Source organism: Lissotriton helveticus, chromosome 6 (assembly GCF_964261635.1).
Source record: "Lissotriton helveticus chromosome 6, aLisHel1.1, whole genome shotgun sequence".
NCBI lineage: Eukaryota > Metazoa > Chordata > Amphibia > Caudata > Salamandridae > Lissotriton > Lissotriton helveticus.
This window is the reverse complement of record NC_136067.1, coordinates 1,756,930,519-1,756,953,524: the sequence shown is the minus strand read 5'-3', so window position 1 is coordinate 1,756,953,524 and position 23,006 is coordinate 1,756,930,519. Positions and strand designations below refer to the sequence as shown.

General features: G+C 45.8%; 1 protein-coding gene across 1 annotated transcript in view; it reads left to right on the top strand.

Annotated features, from left to right (window-relative positions):
• The window catches only part of MSH6 (mutS homolog 6), a 129,797-nt gene that overhangs the window by 94,604 nt on the left and 12,187 nt on the right, over window positions 1-23,006 (top strand). The window contains exon 8 of the mRNA XM_078649647.1: window positions 12,221-12,375. Coding sequence (XP_078505773.1) covers window positions 12,221-12,375 — 155 coding nt within the window. The remainder of the gene's footprint in view (window positions 1-12,220; window positions 12,376-23,006) is intronic.

Genomic DNA, 23,006 nt, shown 5'->3' with positions numbered 1-23,006 from the left:
TTCGTTGTCTGCAAGTTGGCCCAAAAAAATGAACGTCAAGATACACATTTCGCCTCTGAAAGTTCTTTTACACCTCGGAGTCTGAAGATCTTTGCTTCATTGCCTAAGCCATGAACCTGTTGATTGCTAACATCTATATTGCTTTCTCAATAGCCCCAAATTTGTCTTAGTCTGAAAGTATATCAAGCTCTAACCAATGATACTTTAAAAAGCTTGAGCTTACAGTGGATATAAATCTAATGTAGCAAACACTAGTTTAAAAAAAAAAAAACGATGACCATTTGGGTTCAAGTAATCTAAAACTTACTTAAAAAGTGAAGGAAATTCTTGGAAAAGGTTTAATAGGGAATAAAGGTGGTACAACGTGTATAGTGAAAAATACCCCTTGCTTATGTTTAGAATTCTGGCTTGCACGCTCGTTATGGCTGCTCTGGGTGTCCCATCTCACTTCAACTGCTGCAACCTCCCAAACGCCGCCCCAACCGCGGAGCATGTCTCCCCGAACTCTACTTTTGCCAGATGAAACTTGTTGATTTGTAAACTTTAACAATAGCGGCTGCACGCCTTATTTCTACGAGTGCTGCCCCTCTAATGCCCTTCTTCTGGGTGAAACATTGCTCCTGTTCCTGCAACATCTCCACAGCCTTTCTCTGCTACTGTGACCCACTACAAGTCCTCACTGTCTTGCTGTATGAGTTAATGACGCAGGCCGCCATCTCAGGTTTACCACATTTCTTTTTGTCATCACTGTTGCTTGTCTTTTTTTCTGGCCTCTTCTTTCCGCACTCGGGCACTGTAGTTTTTCTTCTATTTCCATGGGGCTGCACGTAGTTTTTCCTGCATGTCCACTGTTTTGGGCATCGGCCTCTCGCAGTCTGCTTCAATGGGAAGCACTCTGGTTGCTGCTGGGGACGGTGGTTACCAGAGGGCGCAGCTGCGACAGGACCCGGCTGCGAGGTCCGGTGGGTTGGGTGTCTGAGCAGGCACAGCCTAGCCATGCCTGCGGTGAGGGGGAGGGGTGGATGGGAGGACTATGGACTGGAACTCTAGAATTTATTGTAGCTACCAATGCAAATTAGGTGGATATGGCTTTTTAGCTCACCTGCACAGAGATATGTAACATGCATAGGTGCAGTAACTGAACACCCACAGATATACCTACTCAGTCAATAGAAGGTGGCACCAAAATACCAGCCGTTTAGCTGTGCTTGATCTGCCTCTTTCTTTCGGAACCTGTTTCCAGCCACTTCGCCAATGCCTATGGTGTCTCCGGCCATGCTTTGCGAGTTCTGTTTTCGGGGTTAGCCCTCTAAACTATACTTTAGCACAGATGTCTTCAATCTGTGGGGCGCAACCCCCAGGGGGGTCGTGGAGTCCTGGGAAGGGAGTTGCAGATTCTGTCAGAGCGTGCAGTTCCTTGAAACGCGTGGTTTGCCTTGGTGGCATCGACTGAGGGTGCTCACGGCAGAGGCCTAATTCACACCGAGGGGTGAAAAACATCAAAGCCTCATTAACAAGTAAAAGGTCTTTTAAAGACCAGTGAAGTACTTGGTTGTGTGTCTGTGAAGCTGTTTCAGCTTGGCTCACATACACAAGGGGGGGGGGGCTGGGGGAGGAGGCTGTAGCCCTTTGAGTTCAATGGACGTTGCGCACCTGGAGCTGTGGATCCCACCAGTAAAGCCCATGAATGGTCCTCTTCTTCCCCCCTCCCCCCCCCCCCCCCCGACGCATCCCATAAATGATTGGTTTAAGTCCCACGAGCCCTCATACCTGGCGCCTGTGCGGGAGAAATGTGCCTGAGAGTCTGTTCTTCACGGTGAGCTGTTGTTACAGCCCGCCTGCCCCCGCCCCCAGAAGGGAGGCACAGAGATGCCTTCCCATGAGAGAGGAAGAATGAAGAAGATGCAGAGATATACTGACCCCCCCCCCCCCCCATGAGCGGCACAGAAAAGGTGGGTGGATGAATGAATGATGGACGGATGGAAGAAGGATGACAGTATGGATGGAGGATGAAAGGATGGATGGATGTATGGATGGGAGGATGAAAGGGTGGACGGATGAAGGATGGATGTAAGGATGAAAGGTTGCATGGATGAAGGATGGATGGATGTGTGAAAAGGTGGGTGGATGAATGATGGGTGGGTGGATGAATGATGGGTGGATGGATGGGTGGATGGGTAAAGGATGGGTGGATGGGTAAAGGATGGGTGGATGGATGGATGGATGAATATATGAATGGAAGGATGAATATATATATGGATGGATGGAAGGATGGATGGATGAGTGAAAGTGTGGGTGGGTGGATGAATGAATGTGATGAGGTCTAACAGGCGCATTTATGGTTGTCGATAGTTGTTGATGAGTACCACCAGTTTCTAGAAACTATTGTCGGAAGGGGGTCCTTACGCCTAAAAAGGTTTAACAAGGGGTCTCGGCATCAAAAAGATTGAAGACCTCTGCTCTAGCACCTGGTGCTTTCCACTATGCTGTCTCTGTGCAACCCAGTTCTTACATGTGCCTCCGTCCTCAAATGTGACTTAATTTTAGGTGTCAGGGCATTAGTTTGTTTTTTAGTATGATGGGTGAAGCGTGTAGACTTTTAATGGTGGTTTTATTCACAACCAAACACATTAGCGCCATTTTACAGAGTTTGCAAGTGAAGCACTACTTTAATTTATTTCCTTTCTTTAACCTCTTGCGTGCTGATGACGAGCTCAGCTCGTCATGCAGCATGGTGGTGCTGTGCTGATGACGAGCTCAGCTCGTCATGGCCTCCGCGGAACGCCCACGCGGGAATAATTACCCCACTGTGCTGGCCGTTCCATTGAGCGGGCGTGGTCATGACTAGCTCAGCTAGTCATCAACATAGTGCCACCATGCTGCATGACGAGCCAAGCTCGCCATCAGCCCCTTGGTGCCGCGCGCGGCCCCCTCCTTCCGCGGCCCCCTCCTCCCCCGCGCCGTGGGGGAATTAGCCCCGCGGCGATAGGCTTAAACAAAAATGTTCACTTCTCCTGCGGTTCCGCTGCCCCTTCCCCTCTCTTTCTTCCTCTTATTCACTCGCTCATTCCTCCTCTCTTGCTGAAACCCATTATTTCAACAAATGGCTCTTAACCTCTTTCCTCACCTTTTATTTGTTCACCTGTGAAATGGATCCCAAAAAATATCTTTCGCTGCAAATGTCTTTTTCAGACATTGTTTTAATTCGATCTTGCAGCCTCTGGGCAGAGAGGAAAAAATTAAAAATAGTGAAAACAAGTATTTGCAATGCAATTGGTCTTGAATTACTGAAAGTTTGAGCTGTTAGCATTGCAAATAGTAATGCAATGCCAATAGCTCAAACTTTCAGTAATGCTAGACCTATTGCATTGCAAATGTTTTTCTTTTTATTTATCCATCCTTACCGGTACATTTAAAAAAATTAAAAAAACTGCGTCACACGTGTTATAACATGGACTTAATCACACCTTTTTTTTTCTTATATGTTGCACAGCATTGCCACTGCAGATGCTGTCAAACATGAACAAAAGGTATTCCCCGAGCCATTAGGCTAGTGACTAGATTTTGAGAAGTAACAACTCCGCGTCCATAATTCAAACGTTTCATGTGCATACTGTGTGTCCCAGAGCAAACTAAATGCTGTGATGTCTGAGTTGCTCACAGGTACGAGCATTGCGCTGTCCTGGTTTCGGAGACGCTGATCTCCGAAACTCATTGGGATAGATGTTAATTTGTGTTGCAATCCTTCAATAAACTGTGTTTTGAAATCGCTACGAGGAGACCTGTGGATTTATTTTGGGAGCGCGATGTGGCACCAAAATAGGTGTTTGGATTGCTTTTGGCACCATGTGCCGAGCCGCGGGTCACCTGATGAAGCGGCCTGGGGAAAGTGTGAAAAAGGCGAGTGGAATATAGGCATGTGAGCTGTAGATTACATGCTTTGCATACTCCTGCCATCTAGTGTTGCTCCGGATGTTAATTTTCGGACGCCCTTCTGGCCTATCTGCGTTGGTCCAGCTCCTTGTCGGTGGAACGGACTCCGTTCAAATTCTGCCACCTCTGCCATGTAAAGTATCCGCCTACGGACTTACATCACGTGTGTAACTTGTGCTGGTCTCCAGAGCACAAAGAACAAGACCGTGACGCATGCTGATCCTTCAGATCGAAGAAAACTGTGATCATCTGGCTCGATGTTGATAGATGCAGCGGCAGCAGTTAGGCGACACACCGGATCTCTAAGGCGAAGACTCCGAGCAAGAGATTCTCGGCAGCCGAAAGACTGGCTTCAGCGGCGTCTGACTCAGAATCTGAGTTGCAGATTGTCCTCTGACTCCGATGTGCCGCAGGGATAAGGGGACGTGAGTACAGAAGACACCCCTCACCCCCATCCTTAAAAAACCTAGGGCTTCGGCACCACCTCTGCCTCCAGGCCAAGATTGGCACCGAGAAGAGTTTTCTGACGCTCCGCCTTCTGGCTTGGCAGGAAACACTCTGACAAGCCTTCCGTCTCAGGACCGAGCCGGCCAATACCCACTTCCGTGCCGAAACCTTCGGGCTCTATGCACAAAATCAGCGTCGCGCAAAAACCTTCCATACCAAAACCAAAGAAACATTCCTTTGAGCCGAAATCTTCAGCGCCAAAAGGATATTCTAGCTCTGCTCCGAAAGCTTCAGTGCCTAAAACTAAAGAGCTGCCCGTAACTGAACGGGATCCAAACATGGACTTTGTACCACCTAGGTTGGAGCCGAAACAAAAAAACTCTATATTAATCCTGACTGGGCATATTCATGCTAAACCGCCATCCAAACGCAAGCTTCATGGTGACGACAGATCTTACAAGATTCAATTGAAGAGGAAAAATGTGGGTATTAGTCCTTTCCACACTACCATCTCCTCCTCCTCTCCACCACAGCTTTCCTTTACACATCACACCTCATCCTCTGCTTCACCTTGATGCAGTTGATACTGATGAAACTTAGTTACCAATGGATCCTTGGACTGATTATTCAGTTTATTTCCACAGGATACGGACCCTGATCTTTACCCTGTCAGACCATATCCATCTGATGACAATCTGTCATATCCGGAGCACATTGCTAGAGCTGCACATTACCATGGAGTGGTGCTCCATAAAGAGTCCTTTACTCTAGGAACACATGAGTCCAGTCAGACACTGCCTATTCTTAAGGGTATGTTGATAACATAACAATGGGGTATACCCAGTTGGACCTGGGCTAATAGTGGTACATATAAAGACTGGTTCAACTGAACAATGTCAATCTCAAGAAGGAGCTACAGTGAAACAAAAAACCACCCCACATTGAGCTAATTAGACACTGATCAGATCCACTTGATAATCAAAAAGATATATATTACAATAATAGTAAGTTAATAGTTTCAGCGATTGCTCAAAGGGTGAATAAGTGAGGGCAGGAATAAATTGCCAATATTTACAATATATACATTTGATGAAAGAGACCGGTCTAACAATGTTTAAACAGACTAGCTGAACAGCCCAAATTTTGTTAGCCACAAATGCATAATTGATCCGCTTTAGGGCTTTGAATAATAAGTACAGGTCTGAATTGAATGTAAAGTCGACATTTCGACCCCAGATTTTGGAAGAGGGTGATTCAGCCCTTACAAGGGGCTCTTCATCAGGACCAAGGGGGAGCAACCTACAAGGTAGGTAAAAATAGCATCAGTAATAATAATACTGCGTAAGGGGGTGCGTAGAACTAGGAAAAACTGTGGCTATGAGGCCCACCTAGCTGGTGCACTGTCTGATAGACCGTGAAGTTGAAATGATGAGCCTGGACGCTCCTGGTGTACAAAAATGCAGAACACGGCAAACAGAAGGGGAAAGGGGCACGTCAGTGCACTGTATGCTACCATGTAATACGATGAGAGGAAGCCAATAGGCTACAAGCGGATTATGGGCTCAACCACACTTAATGAAAGAAGGCCACTGGAATAATCCAATATCAAAGTCTGTGTCCAATCACTATGGACAGCTTGTTCCAAAATTAAGGAATGCGCAGAATAAATCTGCTTGATTCGGAGGACAAAACAGGTCCTTAGGAGGGGAAATAATCTGCAAGTGCACATACTCGTTGCTGTGGCCAAGTAGCCAGAAAGAAACGTGAATTGGGTTGTCATTTAAAGTTGCATGCACCCCAGAGTCTCCCTATTTGTGAAAATGGGAACAAAATTGTGTAGGACGTATGGTGATAAACAGATAAGAAGGTGGGTGGGGGGGACTGGGTTGCTGACAGATAGTCTAGCGTCCCGAGGCGAGTGACTATTAATTTATATAAAGAATCAACACGATGTGAGATTATTAAAGGCACAACACTTAAAATAGTAAAAGACGCATTCAAAGGTCAGCGTTGCAGTAAAGGGCATTAAGAATGACAGATGCGGTGGTGCACAAACTACTAACAGAGGGGAATTCAACTTGACCTAGTTATGTGCGTTGGATTTCAAGCATTGCCTTACCTCGTAGGAGGAGATGTATCACCGCTGGCGTCTCGTGTCTAAGTGAGCGCCCCAGGACCATCTCACTCTTAAAGAGGGAACGTGTTAACGTGCACGCGTTGAGATCGCGGCTGTACTTGCAGATGCTGGATGCATCTGATCGTCCAGGTGATGCAGATGATGAGGCTGCCATGTTGTGAACTTGACTCTCAGGAATGATTGTGACTGGTACTATATACAGGAGGATACAAGGCATACAAGTTAGACAGTTGTAAATCAGTGATAAGATTACATTACAATTAATTGGTTATGCATCATACGACTTGGGGGATAACATGTCAGACCGAGCTCTACAATACTTATAATCTCAAGGGTATGTTGAGATACCCAGACAACACCTTTTCAGATTTGTGAGACGTGCTAGAATCCTCACTACTAGAGTAGATAACAAATACTAACCTTCCCCAACAGAACCAATTTTCATTAAAATTGTTACCGCTTGACTCTTTAGTATCCAATGCTTGAAATTCTCTAGCATCTGGGGGTGCTCCTCCCCTAGATAAAGAGTCAAAACTAGTTGATGCTTCTGGCAAATGTAAAGCTTTGCAAGCAGCTAATCTTTTGCGAATTGCTAACACCCAAGGTCTCCTAGCAAGATACGATAGGGCCCACTGGGACAAAATTACTAGTTTCTCCCAAATGAGCATAAGGTCAAAGCTCAGGATTTAGTTCAAGAAGGTAAGCTAATTTCCTACACTTTCATTAGATGCGCTCTAGATGCGGCTTACACTGCAGGTAGAGAGGTAAATACTAGCATCCTACTCCTGGGACATATCGGATTAAGGATTTCCGGGTTCAAACCCGTAGTCTAGCAATCCATTCTCAACATACCTTTTGACAAGAAACATCTTTTTGGCCCTGAAGTTGATCAAGCACTCAAAAGAAAAAAGACACTGATGTAGCAAAATCGGTGAGAGCGCTTCAATCTCCCTCAGACAGAGGTTTCTTTCGGTGCTCCTTTTACAGGGGGAGGGTCCAAGTCCCCAGGGACAGACCAAAACACTTCCTCTTACAAAAATAATTCCCAATCATCTTTCACAAGAGGATTTTTCAGAGGAGGTTACAGGGGAAATAGTCCCTGGGGCAAAGGTAAAACACCACACCCCGCAATTCCCCTTCCCCAAATAAGCAGTGACTTCCCTCTGACTATTCCACACCTGTCGGAGGAAGACTTCAAGACTTTCTCCCCATTTTGGAATCCCTTACAACCAACAAATGGATGACTGGAATTATTCAACATGGTTATTGCCTGCAGCTTACCAACAACCCTCCAAACATTCCACCTCGACACCATCACAAATTGTCACCAGACGGCCAGCACTTGCTTCAATAAGAAGTACAATCTCTATTACTCAAAAGGGCTATAGAACCAGTCCCACTTACGTACCAAGGGTCGGTTAGTTTAGTCCCTTTATTTTCTTGTTCCCAAAAAGGATGTTTATTAAGACCTATTCTAGATCTCAGAGTTAAACAAATACATACTGTGAGAGCACTTTCACATGGTGACTCAACAAGTACTTCCCCTTTTACAGCACGACAACTTTGTCTACTCTTGATCTAAAAAACGCATACTTTCAAAATCCATTGCAAATACCTCAGATTTGGGAAAAGCAAACATTATCAAGGTACAAGGTACTTCCATTTGGTGTCACCACGGCCCCGAGAGTGTTCACCAAATGTCTTGCAGTAGTAGCCGCTCATCTCAGGAGACAGTGTATCCATGTCTTCCCTTAACTAGACGACTGGCTTATCAAAGCGGGTACTTACCAGAACTGAATACTACACACTCGGGCAACAGTACACCTACTTAATCAGTTGGGTTTCACAATCCATGCACAGAAATCTCTCCTGTGCCCTGTACAGGTGCAGTCTTATCTAGGAGCTTCCCTCAGAGCTCCCAAAGCTCTAGCCTCTCTCAATGTTGCCAGAATTCACAATCTTCAGTCCACAATACTATAATTTCAATCCAATCAAACATTGCTAGCCAGAGTTTGTATGCAACTGTTGGGAATGATGCATCCTGCATTGCAATCTGACTCGCGCAAGGCTTCACATGTGTCCTCTGCAAGAATGTCTAGCGCATCAGTGGAATCAGTCACAAGGTCAATTAACTAAACTAGTATTGGTAGACGGCCGCACCCATTGCTCTCTGCAGTGGTGGATCCCTCAAAAGTTATCAAAAGGGCATCCCTTCATAGACCCCGATTTCACAGACTATTGACAGCAGACGCATCCTAAACCATATGGGCTGCCCATCACCAACATCACACAGTACAAGGGTTGTGGTCAGACAATCTGAACATCTCCACATCAACTATCTGGAACTTCTAGAGGTGTTCCTAGCGCTCAAAGCTTTTCACACTAACCTTCCAGGCAAAACAGTCCTAGTCCGCACAAACAAAGTGACAGCGATGTACTATCTGCAGAAAATGGAAGGGACACACTCTCCAGCTGTCCCGCCTTGAACATAGGTAGCATTTGGAATTGGGCAATTCATCACAGAATTTATCACCTAGCAGAACACCTTCCAGGAGAAGACTATCAAATTGGCGGCCTGCTGAGCAGACACAGGCAGCAAGTTCACGAGTGGGAACTTCATCCCCAAGTTATTCGTCCCTACTTTCAACAATGGGGATTTCCACAGATGGATCTCTTTGCCACAGGACACAATGCAAACTCCCCAAACTTCGCATCCAGGTTCCCACACCATCTATCCAAAGGCAATGCTCTGTGGATGAATTGGTCAGGGATATTTGCTATGCTTTTCCACCGCTCCCACTAATTCCATTATTGGTTTGGAAGTTTGGACCAACATCCCTCACACTGATCTTAGTAGCCCCCACATTGGCTCGTCAACCTTGGTACACCACCCTGTTAGAACTGTCAGTGGTTCCACATCAAAAGCTACATCTCATACCCAGTCTCCTCACTCAGAGCCATGGAGAAATCTGACATCCAAATCCCAATTCCTCAACCTAAGGATTTGGCTCCTGAAGTCATACAGTTTGGTGATTTACAGCTACCACCAGACTGTATGAATGTTCTCAAAGAGGCTAGAAAGCCTACTACTAGAGCATGTTATGCAGCAAAATGGAAACTATTATCTATTGTAACAACAATAATATCAATCCACTTGATGCTTCTATACAGAACATCATTTGTTTTCTGTTGCATTTACAGCAATCTGGATTGGCTTACACATCCATTTGTTTACATCTAGCAGCAGTAGCCGTATACCTGCAAAATAGACAACACTTATCTCTATTCAGAGTACCACTGATTAACACCTTCGCTGCGGCGGCTATTCCGCCGCAGCGCTAACGGTCGCGCGGGGGGCGCGGCTCACCTGCGCTGGTGACAGAACCGTTCCGTCACGGCTCGTGGGTGAGCTGTGCTTGTGACGGAACAGTTCCGTCACGGCCCTGCCCGCTTAATGAAACGCGCCGCGCAGGCGTGAAATCGGCCGTGACGAAACCGTTCCGTCACAAGCACAGTTCACCCGCGAGCCGTGACGGAACGGTTCCGTCACCAGCGTCGAAGGAGTTAAAGCCTTCATGGAAGGATTAAAAATGGTGAGACCACCAAGAGTTCTACCAGCACCAGAGTGGAAATTAAACATAGTCCTTACAAGGCTAATGGGTCCACCTTTTGAACCGGTGCACAAATGTCAGTTACAATTCCTCTCATGGAAGGTTGCTTTCCTCCTAGCAATAACTTCACTAAAGAGAGTTGGTGAACTTCAGGCATTAACTATACAAGAGCCTTTCTTTCAACTTCACAAAGATAGGGTGGTTCTTCGAACCAATCTTACATTTCTCCCTGTGGTAGTTTCTGCCATTCATATCAATCAATCAGTTGAGTTACATGTGTTCTTTCCTCAACCTGATTCTGTAGCAGAGCGCTCTACACACTTTTAGAAAAGCTATACTATATTGCATAGAAAGAACCAAAGAATTTCGGAAAACAAAGCAGCTATTTGTTGCTTTTTCTCCACCACACATATACAATCCCATATCTAAGTCCGGTATTGCAAGATGGATTGTAAAGTGTATCCAAAGATGTTATACCAAAGCAAAAATAACTTTAATAATACCTCCTAGAGTGCATTCCACTCGCAAAATAGGAGCTGCCATGGCCTTCTTGGGGAATATTCCCATAGTTGACATCTGTAAGGCGGAAACATGGTCTACACCGCACACATTCACCAAACATTATTGTGTGGATATATCAGCGAGACAGGCAAATGTAGACCAAGCAGTACTAAACACTGTTTCAAAGAACTACAACCACTACAGGTTAGCCACCGCTTTGGGAGTATACTGCTGTAAAATCTATGCAGAGCATGTGATCTACAGCTCGCATGCCTCGAATAAATGTTACTTACCCAGTAAGCATCTGTTGTTGGCATGTAAAGCTGTAGATTCACAGGCGCACACCCTCCCGTCTCCAATAGTTGTTCTCAATTTACATTCATACGCATGGGCATCTCTTTTCTACACTTACTCCATTCTTACCCTCTGCAAGAATTGATTGACCAAGGTAGCAAATGTTCACTAATAAGGATAAAACCCAATTCTTTGTAAGCTATACATACACAGTTGAACTGTTTCAGTTCCCTTGCTACTGGCTAAAATATCCAGCATTCATGAAATAACGTAATGCAGGATCATATGGGAAACTTCAAAGGTGCCAAACCAGTCCTTTTTTGTCCATGGTTGCTGCACAAATCTGAGACTAATATTGCTAATCACAGTAACAAAACAGCTTATTTAAACAACCAATGCAACCTTTGGGCCATAGTACATTCTATCTTAATGGGTCCGTCAATTACTAGCAGCCACAGCCATTGAAGATTAAACTTTCTATTTTACCTCCCCACATTGCGGTGGCAATGCAATCATGATTGTTCAAAAGACAGCTACCAAGACGAAATACCCTTCCATTCTCCAATGTTGACTTTGGCTGCGATGTGGTATTTGTTTTTGACTCTAGTGCGTTCCAATTACCCAAAACGTGTGAACCGGGGGATGGAAGCTGTGCAGTGCCGCTGGATTTCTACTGTGTTGAGGGACAGTAGTAGAATATCCATCTACTATCTATCGATCTCTGTGTGTGTGTGTGTGTGTGTGTGTGTGTGTGTGTGTATATCCATGTTTATGGAATCATCTAGTATTTTTTGTCTATGGATTCAGAGATTATTTATGATGGAGAAATAGGATTATAGATAAGTGCCTTTACATTCCAGCTGTGATGATTGCGAAGTCTGAAGTAGTTATGTATATCGCACCGAAGGTACAGTATCACTACATGATTGGATTATTTTCAGACTAGAATGGTACTTGAATGAGGTCCAAGTCAAATGATGCAGCTTGGGCAGAAGGTATGGTTGCATGATCCCCAGCACGCCAGTAGCTCCATAATCCTATCAAATGTATAGCACTGAATGCTATATTTCTTTGAGCAAAACCGGTTCTCTCTGAAAATGTAGATCTTATTTGTTGCACTCTGTAAACCTACATATCACAAATTAGTTCAACCGATCCTAGCAAAGCATGGTGTTTAGCTTCTACTTTTAGTGACACATTTGGGTGAAGACTAATAGCTTCTCTAGGATAGTGTCAGAACGTCTTAAATCTGGATATGTAAAACTCAATACAGTTCTAAGAATACTTTCCTTTGTAGGTCGAGGCACAGCTACATTTGATGGAACAGCAATTGCTAATGCGGTTGTAAAAGAACTAGCTGAAAATATAAAATGTCGCACTTTGTTTTCTACACACTACCACTCTTTGGTCGAGGATTATTCACACAATGCTGCAGTACGTCTTGGACATATGGTAGGTGCAGATAGTTCATTTCTTTGAAGTACTTCTTTGAAAGTTGTACATTATTCCTTGTTTAATTGCCTAAGCATAACCCTGTTAACCACTTGAAATTACAAAAGTTTAGCACAATGGTGCTAAACTGTGAATTAGACTATGCGCTTTCCTGTGAAAAGACTTGTGCAGTTTTGCTAATATGTCCCTCGTATGTAAAACCTGTAGTGCATACTCTAATATATTGCGTTGAACAGTCTGACCTGAAGCCTGTATGATTGTTTTTGGCTGTTTGATCCAGCTTTGCATTTACTCAATTTTCGCTTTACCAGGTTGAACCAATTAACACTTCCAATGATTACAAATCTGTGGGACCAGTAACCAAAAAAGACTGCCTTTCTAATGTGACCTGGTACTGGAAGACTTTTCAGCGCATCTTTCTGTGTTGCAGGGATGTATTCAGTTTTGCTGTTAAGTAGACCCATTCAGTCTGGCTATCTTTTACCAACCCTTCTTGTAAGTTATAAAAAAAAAAAATCTCGACCACCTATGCACAGATATTTGTTCTCCTAGTATCTTCTGATGGGTACTGTAGGAAGCTGGCTCTCTATAAAGTGCACCAACATGAGGTACACTGTGTAGTGTCCAGGCAAACACCAAAGGAATTACAGAGGCACAAATGACACCACAAATGCTTTCTTGTGGTATTGCGGGCGAGCAGTTTGGGATGTCGGAGGGTAGTGTTAAGCATTTATTACACACACAGGCATTGATTGAGATAAACAGTCAAAGAAATTCAACACCAAATTATAAAAAATAACACCTACTTTTATATAAATTTAGATACCAAGATCATCTGTGTCTGGCAAGTACTTTTCGAGTCATGATTTTTCAGTTTTCAGAAATGGACACAGTGCATTTTCTGAACTGGCAATGTTATCCTATAGAGGAAAAATATGTATTGCATTAGGGCACTTGTCAGCTACTTATGGGACTGTTCTTGTGTACTTGAGGTGAGTATTTATTTATTTTATTTTAACACTTCTAGAGCCCGCTGTTACCACTCGGTGTCCTGGCGCTGAAGTGATAGTCCCTAGGGGGAAAATTTCCAAGACCTAGAGCGAAAAGAGCCATGTTTTTAGGTCCCTTCTGAATGCCAGCAGATTCTCGTTCTGTTTAAGGGAAAGAGGGAGGGAGTTCCATGCCACCTCTGCTCCCCTAAAGAAACTCCTTCCGCCCCAACGCACCTTCCTGATCCGGGTCGTTTTAACCAGCCCTAAACTGGCCGACCTAAGTTGTCTGCCTGGTCTGTACCATTGAAAACGGTCCTGAAGAAACTGAGGGCCAAGACCATGTAATGCCTTAAAGACTATACAGAGGGCCTTGAACAAAATCCGCTTCCGCACCGGGAGCCAGTGCAGTTTCTCCAGCTCCTTGGTGACTGAGGAAAACTTGGGCAGACCCCCAATCAGGCGAGCGGCCGCATTTTGTAGGACCTGAAGTCTGTTTAGCACCCCCTGTTGCGCCTCGAGGAGAAGGCTATTGCAATAGTCCATGCGTGAGAGTACGAGAGCTGTCACCACCGTCTTTCTGCTTCCCTCTGGTAGGAAGGGGAGGACCTTCCTAATAATTTTCAGGGTCCAGTGTATAGAGGAGCTCAGTGCCTTGACTTGGGGTTTGAAGGAGAGTTGGCTGTCGATTATGACACCCAGATTCTTCACCTTCGAGGCCGGGCAGGGTGGTGGTCCCATATCATTGGGCCACCAGCTGGGGCCCCAGAGATTGGTATTTGACCCAAAGATAACCACCTCAGTCTTGGAGGAGTTAAGTTTTAAACAGCTTTTAGCCATCCAGCAACTGACTGCTGACATACATTCCTGAAACCTGCCTGCCACCGCCACCTCTGTCCCCGGGAGCACCGAGACCACAATCTGGGTGTCGTCCGCGTAGGATGTTAGTTCGAATCCAAAGGATCTGATCACCGGGGCCAGGGATGATACATAGATGTTAAATAAAGTGGGGCTTAGGGAGGATCCCTGCGGGACCCCCCCTGGGAGTTGGAAAGGTCTTGATTCAAACTCCCCCATTGCCACCACTTGTACCCGGTCTGTTAAAAAGGCTTTCAGGAGGTTAAGCGCTTGACCCTGGACCCCGCAGCCCTCCAAACGATCCACCAGCAAAGCATGGTGGACCGTATCGAAGGCCGCCGATAGGTCCAAAAGGATCAGCACTGCTTGGCCACCTTCATCCAGTACCTTCCGGACCTGCTCTGTGGATTTTATAAGAGCGGTCTCGGTACTGTGACCCTCCCTGAACCCATGTTGAGCTAGATCCAGACCCTTGGAGTTACGCAGGAAAGAACAGAGCTGGGAGTTCATAATTTTCTCGACCATTTTAGCTGGTAGTGGCAGCCTGGAGATTGGCCTATAGCTGTTGGGGTCTGCGATGTCAAGGGATGGTTTTTTAAGAAGTGGGCGAATTGAGGCCCGTTTCCATAGTTTAGGGAACTCCCCTCTCTCAAACATTAGATTGTAAATGCTGGCCAAGTGGTCCGCAATAGGAACTGCTGCTAGCTTTGCGATTGCGGTCGGACAGGGGTCCTGGGGTGAGCCTGATTTGGTGGCCAACAAAAGTTTCCATACCTCATCAGTCCCAACTGGCTCAAAGGCCAAGAATTTGGCTGCCGGTGGTCCAACCGAACTGTTCCTATGGGGCATCTGTCGGAGACTCTGGGCCACCAAAGGTTCAAGAGACGTAAAGATTGAATGAACTTTGCTCAGAAAAAAACTTGCTAGTGATTCGCAAAGTTCTATATTAGGTGGCACAATCACGGATTTGGGAGAAGCCAGACTAGCCACTGTCTCAAAGTTCCTTAGAAGAGTTTTTGGCATTCTCAATACGTTCCGTGAAGTAGACACTCTTTGCTTTTCTAATATCGTCTTTATAGGCCCTTTGACACATTTTTAGTCTCTCTTTGTCAGTCTCAGTATAATTAGCTCGCCAGAGCCGTTCTAAATTTTTGCATACTATTTTGGCCTCTCTAAGCGCATCAGTGTACCAGGGAGCCGATGGCACCCGCCTGGTGAGTCTGCATCTCTTAGAAGGGGCCAACTTGTAACAGGCCTCATTAATCCACTCCGTATACTTGGCGGTGGCTGTGTCTACCTCCGCCGGTAGGGCCGGGCCGGAGGCCAGGAGCAACTCCTCCAGAGCCGTCCCGTCGACATTTTTCCATGCCCTACACATCCTACTTGCTTGCCCCTCACCCGAAGACGACTTAATCCGTGGGCTGAGGATGGAAAACATCACCACTCGATGGTCAGTCCAGGGTAGAGGTTGAGCATTCGAGAATGTCAGATCGGGATTGCTGGAAAATATCCCGTCTAGTGTATGGCCCGCCTGATGGGTTGGCCCTACTACCGACTGAATCAGGCCCCCCGCAGACATCATATCAGCTAAGGCCATAGTGTCGGCATCAGTGGTATCTTCTAAATAAAAATTAAAATCACCCAGAACGGTATAAAAGTTGGCACACAAGGCTTCCTCTAGGAAGCTACCAACTGTGTCAAGAAAACGGGCCTTCGACCCAGGGGGTCTGTAAAGGAGGCAGCCTTTAAATGTGCAATGGTTGGAGAGATCCAATTTAAACCCCAGGGCCTCACGTGCCCCGGAAGTAGCTGGAAAGAAATGTCCCTGAATAGAAGATTGATAAATAATTGCCAGACCTCCACCCCTCTTCCCTGGCCTGTCAAGGACATAATGGAGGTAATTTGGCGGTGTGGCCTTCACCAAGTCAGGACCAGATGCAGCGTCCGTCCAGGTCTCAGTGATAAAGGCTATATGTGCATTCGAATCAAGAATCAATTCAGCACATTCCACACTGTGCTTTACCAACGATCTAACATTAATCAAAATACAGGTAAAAATTTGGTTTCCTCTACTTTCTTTAATCATCAGGGTGCGAGTATAGGCCTTAATTTTATCCCCCGTGATGGGAGGAAAGTTCATTTTACATGCATCACAGCTTTGCAGCCCCACCTGTAGATCTTTATCAGGAGCCATCCTTGGGCACCCGGTCCTCTGACAGCGCTCCCCCAGTTTCCAAAGTGCCGCTCTCTCGTACGTTAGTCTCTGACAGGGGGCTGATGGAAAAATCACAGGGGTTGTGGCGCTGAGCGCGGGCCCGCTGCGCCCGTCCGCTGCGCGGGCGAGATGCTATGGATATAATATAGGGCGGGAGGAGGGCGGGAGGCTGCGACAACTAGTCCGCAGACCTTCCCCTCCCTCCAAGATGGCGGTTCCTGTGCCCCCTTCCGCGTCAGTGCCCAATCGGCTGCGCGGCGGGGTGGAAGATGTTAACGCACCAATACAAGGGACCGAAGCCACCAGCCAGCAGGAAGCGCGAGCTAAAGTGGTACGTGCAATTCCTTGTTAAAAACTGATAGTGCAAACAATTTACATGAAAATACAGTTAAAATCGTGCAATCATGAAGTTAAAAAACACTCGCTCTGTTTCCAGCCCTAATCCCCCGGCTTTCCGCCTCAAGGGAATATCAGGGAAAGGTCCAAGGACACACCAACAGGTCACCTCGGGTGACTAGGGTGTTTGGGTATGGAGATGTCACGGCATCGGGTGTCCCATTCACTGCAGTGGGAGAACGGTCCTGTTACAAAGAGGCTGCAAGCAGGTACTAGGTCCCCAGTCTTGGGGAATCCACAGGGAGGTTTGACCCTTAAGATCCTCTGGCACGCAGGGACACATTTGATCCACGTCTCATCAGGCTGTGGAGTTCGGGTGCAGTGTTGTCTTTAGGGTCAGATTCTGGTGCAGGAGTCTCTCGCGGTTGGAGGGGGGCCTGCAGAAAGAGGCTGCAAATGGTGACTGGAAGTCCAGTCTGGCTAAACTCAAGTGTGGGCTTGGGTCTGGGGACCTCGTTGGCACAGTCACCTCCCTTGGACCCGGGCTCTGGAGCGCAGGTGCATAGGTGCTCTAAGGTGTCGGGTGGCAGTGGTCAGACTCACTTTACTGTATTTTATTTTCCAGCAGGAGGGCTAAATAGGTCAGCAGGACCCCTCACAAAGTGAGTCTCGTTTTCGTCACTCAACAAAAAGGTTAGTCTTCCTCTGTTTTGGTGTCCTGTCTGGGCACAAGCTTTGATTGCTGCAAGGGGGTCGAAAATGGCACTGTGCAGATACAGGTCAGCCCTGACATCCACGCACTTGGAGGTAGAACGGATTTGACCTGTGAGAGTAGTGCTACGGCTCCTTGGACAGCTGCTGCATCGGTAGACTCCGTAGGCAGGAGGTTGGTGTACCAGATCTTGCTTCTTTCCCTACGAACTCTTAGGTGCTGAGGATTTCGGCGTGGACAATTTCGGCTCTAAAGCTTTTTTTCGGCACTGAAACCTTTGGTGCCGAAGGGGTCTTCTGTGCCGGCGGTTCAGGCTGGAATGTTCCCATGGGGCACAGGGTCAAGACTGATTTGCATATGGTTTGGTTCAAACTGGAATGGAATGGTGAGCAAAAAAAACGAAGGATTTAGGCCCAGATCTCTGTACTGGGGTGAATGTATGACCTTGTTCTGCATTCTGTCCATCAACTGTTTTTGCATTTGTCACCCCGAGTGGGACCGGTATGCTCAGATGTGAGTCCCATGCTCTCCATGCCACTGGAATCAAGCTATAATAATAATAAAGGGCCTTATAGAGCGCTTGGTTACGCCATCCGGCGTGTCCCCACGCTGTGGAAAAGAGTCTGAGGCGTGACAGTAGCCAGGATCCGTAGGTCCACTCTCATGGAGGGGCTATTGAGAGAACAGATGAGTTTTAAGAAGTCTCCTAAACCTGATTTCTGATTGTTCCATCCTTAGCCCTAGCGGTAGTTTGTTCCAATTTTGCGCCGCTAATAGGCGAAATGAGCGTCCACCCATCCTAGCTTTCTTAGTCCTGGGGATAACCAGCAGTCCTGTCCCGCCTGATCGCAATGTTCTACCTGGTCTATATCTCGTAATTAAATTTTCCAGGTACATCGGAGCTTTTTGCCAAAGGATACGATGGCAAATCAGAAGGGATTTGAATAGTACCCTTTTCTTGACTGGAAGCCAATGCAAGGCTTCAAGGGCAGATTTAGACGCGGCCCTTCTGGGAAGTCTCAAGATCAGGCGAGCAGCTGCATTCTGCAGGACTTGAAGACGTCTGATATTCTTTTCCGGGACACCCATCCTGGCTGAAAGCCCGAAACCGGTCCTAGGATGCTTGTTTCCAGTCCAGGGAGGACCTGGCTTGGCAGTTCAGGCTGGACTGTTCCCATGGGGCACAGGGCCAAGACTGATTTGCATATGGCTTGGTTCGAACTGGAATGGCATGGTGAGCAAAAAAACAACTATGGATTTAGTCCCAGATCTCTGTACTGGGGTGAATGTATGGCATTGTTCTGCATTCTGTCCAACTGTTGTTTTGGCGATGTAGAGGGTGGCACCGGTGGCGGCTTATGTTTTGATGCCGAAGGTGGTGTTTTGGTACTGGAATGGGGCTGGCCCGAGCCGGAAGGCTTGTCCTTATGTTTCGTAGAAGGGTCGGAGAGCGGGGCATTAGAAACTTTGTGTCGGTGTCGACCCGAGCTCAAGAGTGGGGGTGATACCGGAGCCTTAGTCTTTTTTGGGTTGTGTGGTCACATGGGGATTTGTACTCGCAGTACGTTGACCCGGCGTGGTGATCAGGTGTTTTCATGTCGGAGTCTGCTTCCGAGACCAGTTCTTCTTTGGCCTCTACGTCTGTACAGGGAACCTCTGAATCTTCTCCAAAGTTGTCCGGTACGCAGCTGCTGCATTTCGTGGCGTCGAGCCAGATGGTCACGAAGAGTCTTTTTCGATCGGAACGATCCACACGCTTCGCAGTCCTTCTCTTCGTGTTCTGGGGATAAGCACAGGTTGCAGACGTGGTGCAGGTCAGTGCGTGGGAACTTAGCACGGCACCCAGGACATAGTTTACATGGAGTCCGTTCCATTGACTGCTGGCGTGGTCGCCACGGGTAGGCCCGACTGCTTGCCTTGAAGATCCCGGAAGGTGTTACAAATTCTACGATGCTCGTCAAGTGGGAAACCGCGTTCGAAAGACAATTCCGTCAAGGTTAGAGGATTGCACGTCAAAGGGGTTCGGAAACTATACCGGAGCACAGCAATAAACATCTGAACCCGATGGCAGAAAAAAACAGTTGATGCCCATGCTGACTATCACCTACCTCGTGACTACAAAGACTTCTTCGAAGAAAAACAAAGTGCAAACATCCTGGCCCAACACCCGATGGTGATCTATGCTAACGCATATGATCTACAGCTCCTCTGCCTCGAACCGTATAGTTTTGTAACTTGAAGAAATTTCTGGATTCTTATGCTGTGTTTTATTCCGCCATATAGTGGTTGAGTCTTGGATTTAAAAACCCTACTTTTGGCTGTTTGAGTCCCCTCACATATTTACATTTGGTGTCCCCTTGTGACGTTGTCTTGCTTCTACCGAAGATTCCACCTTTGGTCGCCATCTTCAGATTTTGTTTTCTTCTTCTTCTTCTGCTGCTTCCTCCTCATCTTCTTGGCAGAGGAGGGTGGGTTTGCTTGTGAATCCAGAAAATGCTTCAAGCTGCAAAAATACAGACAGGTAAACTATACGTTGTGCAGTGTGAATCTTTTCTGAATTAACATGCTGTGCATAGATTTTGTAGCAATTTGTTACTACAGTGGTGGTTGGGTTGAAGATGGACCTTGATTTGAAAACAGATGTTGTAAGACCTTTTGTCCACTAGTGCTTCCTTGTTCATTTGAATATCTACACAAGTGTCTTCTTAATGTGTGTACTGACAGTGTTGCTGCCATACACATGTCTTGTAGTGATGTATTTGCTAAGAAAGCAATGGTTGCTCCCTCCTTTCTTGTTGAATGTGCACCAGAAGTGTCTTATAATGCCTCTCCTGCATTCTTGTAGCACAACTGAATAGTCTGTGCCATCTACTTTGCAATTATGTTCTTGGTAACAGGCCTTCCTGGAAAACGTATTTGCAAATGATACAAAGAGGTGTTTTATTTTCCTGTCTGACTTTTTCGTTTTGATGTAATACATTACTGTGTATCTGGCATCCAGACTGTGTAATGTCCTCTCTGTGGTTTTTAGATCTTTAAAAGAAACTTGGTATCTGAATACTTTTGCTCATGTGGAACTGAGATAACCTTTGGCATGAGTTATGGGTTGGATCTCAGGACAATTCTATCTTTGTGAATTGGAAAATAAGGTTCCTATAAAGGGAGTGCTGGTAATTGCTACATCTGCGTAGTTTTATTATGGCCACTTAAAAAAAAAAGCAGTCTTTAGTGTGAGTGTTTGTAATGTAGCCTTGTGTAACGGTTCAAAGGGTGCCTTCATCAACAATAATTAAATTCCATGTGGGTGCAGGCGCCTTCTTTGGAGGTGCAATTCTTTTTGCTCCTTTTAAGAATCGCTCAATGATGTGAAGGAACGTCTTTCAATGTGCCCCCTTGTGTACGCCACTATTGCTGCTAAATTAACCTTTAAACATGCATAGGTCAGCATACAATCTAGAAGGTGGGTCAAGTACTTTAGCACTGTTTAATTGCTAGTGATTTTCTAATAATCCTTTTAAGACGGTTGTCGGTCTTCTTGCCTCTTTTAAGACCACCATTGTCCTTTCAGGTGTCAATTTTAAGTCTTCAGGAGCCATGCTCCCAGGCTAAAAACTCTAGTTCTGGGTGAAGCACCCTTCCTTTCTGCATTGACAACAGGTCTTGCCTGGTTGATAATTTGTGAATCTTTTCCTGTGATAGTTTGTCTTGACCACTGTGTAGCAATTAGTATCAGTTATTCTGCTGCTGAGCACCCTGTGAAGCAGTGGTATCTGGAGAAAAGCATATGCAAATTTCTCGAACCAATCTATTGACTGGGCATTCCCCACGGACTGGTGGCGATGCTTTCTAGAGGCAAAGCGTTGGAATTTTGCGTTCTGCAAACATATCTATTACTGGTGTTCCCCATTTTTGACATTTTTGTGAGTACTGCTTGATTCCGTTCCCATTTGTGAGGCCACGAGGCTTGTCTTCTCAGTCTGTCTCGATTTTGTCATTCCCTGGTGGTGGACAGCTAAGTTCTCAATCTTCTTTTGAATAGCCCAGTTCCACTTTTTTGTGCTAATCTTTACATTGGTAGACAGTGTTCCTACCTGTGTATGTAAAATATGATGGTTGTGGGGTCCATTTGGATCATTATTGACTTTTCCTACTGTTTTTTTGAAAGGCTGGTCAGTCCAGGAATACTGTTTTTAGTTCCAGGCTGTTGATGTGTTGTACTGCATCCTGGTCTTTTCAGGATCCCTTTTGTTTTGAGTGTTCATGTGTGCTTCCCCATACCATCTGTGAGGAGTCTGTTATGGTCACAGTTGTAGTAGATTGTGTAAATGTTTTTCTTTGTGTTCTGTGATCTTACACCACACTATCTCGTCCTCTATCCTTTTCCCGACAACCACTCGATCTTCCCAAAGCCTATGACCATTCGTCTTGTACCCCTTCCTGAAATTATCTTGTGAAGTCTTGTGTTTGGTATCATCTGGATCCAAGCAACCTTCATTACTAGTTTTGTGAATAATCTTGGGGCTGTTCTTATTCCAAATGCTAGCATTTTGAACTGGTATTGTATATCTACCACAAATCTGAGCAATTGTTTGTGGTTGGTGTTTATGTGTATGTGTAAATCTATTGTCACCATGTATTCCCCTACTTGTAGTTGAGATATTACCTCTTGCAGAGTAGTCACTTTGAATTTTTGCGTTTTTATAAATTTGTTCAAAAGCTGAAGTCTAGAATTGGCCTGAATGACCATCATCTATGGTTAGTATTTGGAAATGTGTTGTTTCCTTTGTTTTTTTCTAGTCTTGGTAGTAATTTCACACCATTCTTTGAAAGCATTTCCTCTACCTCCTTGAGTAGACTGGAAGTTGCCTCCTTTGAGTGTACCTTTTTCTTTTGTCCTTTTTCTTTTGTCCTTCGCATGGAGGTGTCTTGTCTAATTCTATGTAATATCTGAATTTAATTGGGTTTTAAACCCACTGGTCTGTGGTGCTTTTTCTCCACTCTGGGAGGAAATTTGTTATTCGACCTCCTACTGGTGTTGAATTTTTATTCTTGATGATTATTTTTGTCCCTTTGTGTGTCTCTCCTCCTGCTGCTCTTTTAGATGTTTGACGAGTGAACTTTGACAAGTCACTTATTTGCCAGGAGAGCTTCTCCCCTTTGTGGTTGTCCTCTACCACATCTGCGAAAGGACTGTCTTCTCTGTTATTACTGCCAGGTTTGTGTTTTTTGTTGATTTGCCGTACTACTTCCCTGATAGGACTGTTGGTAGATTTGATCTGATGGTCCAGGGTGGAAGGAGCCCCTTTCTATGGGTCTTAGTTAAGCATATTGCCTCTGAACTGTAGAGCCCCCACTGACTTTGCTGTTTCGTTGTCCTTTTTTAACTGTCTCATCAGCCATACTCCTGAAAAGTTGTTTCCCCACTGAATGGTGCATTTAGAATGTTCGCTTGTACTTCATGTAATTCTTAACCAGGCTTGGCGTTCGGCATTACAGAATAACATAATTTGTCTGCTGCCGC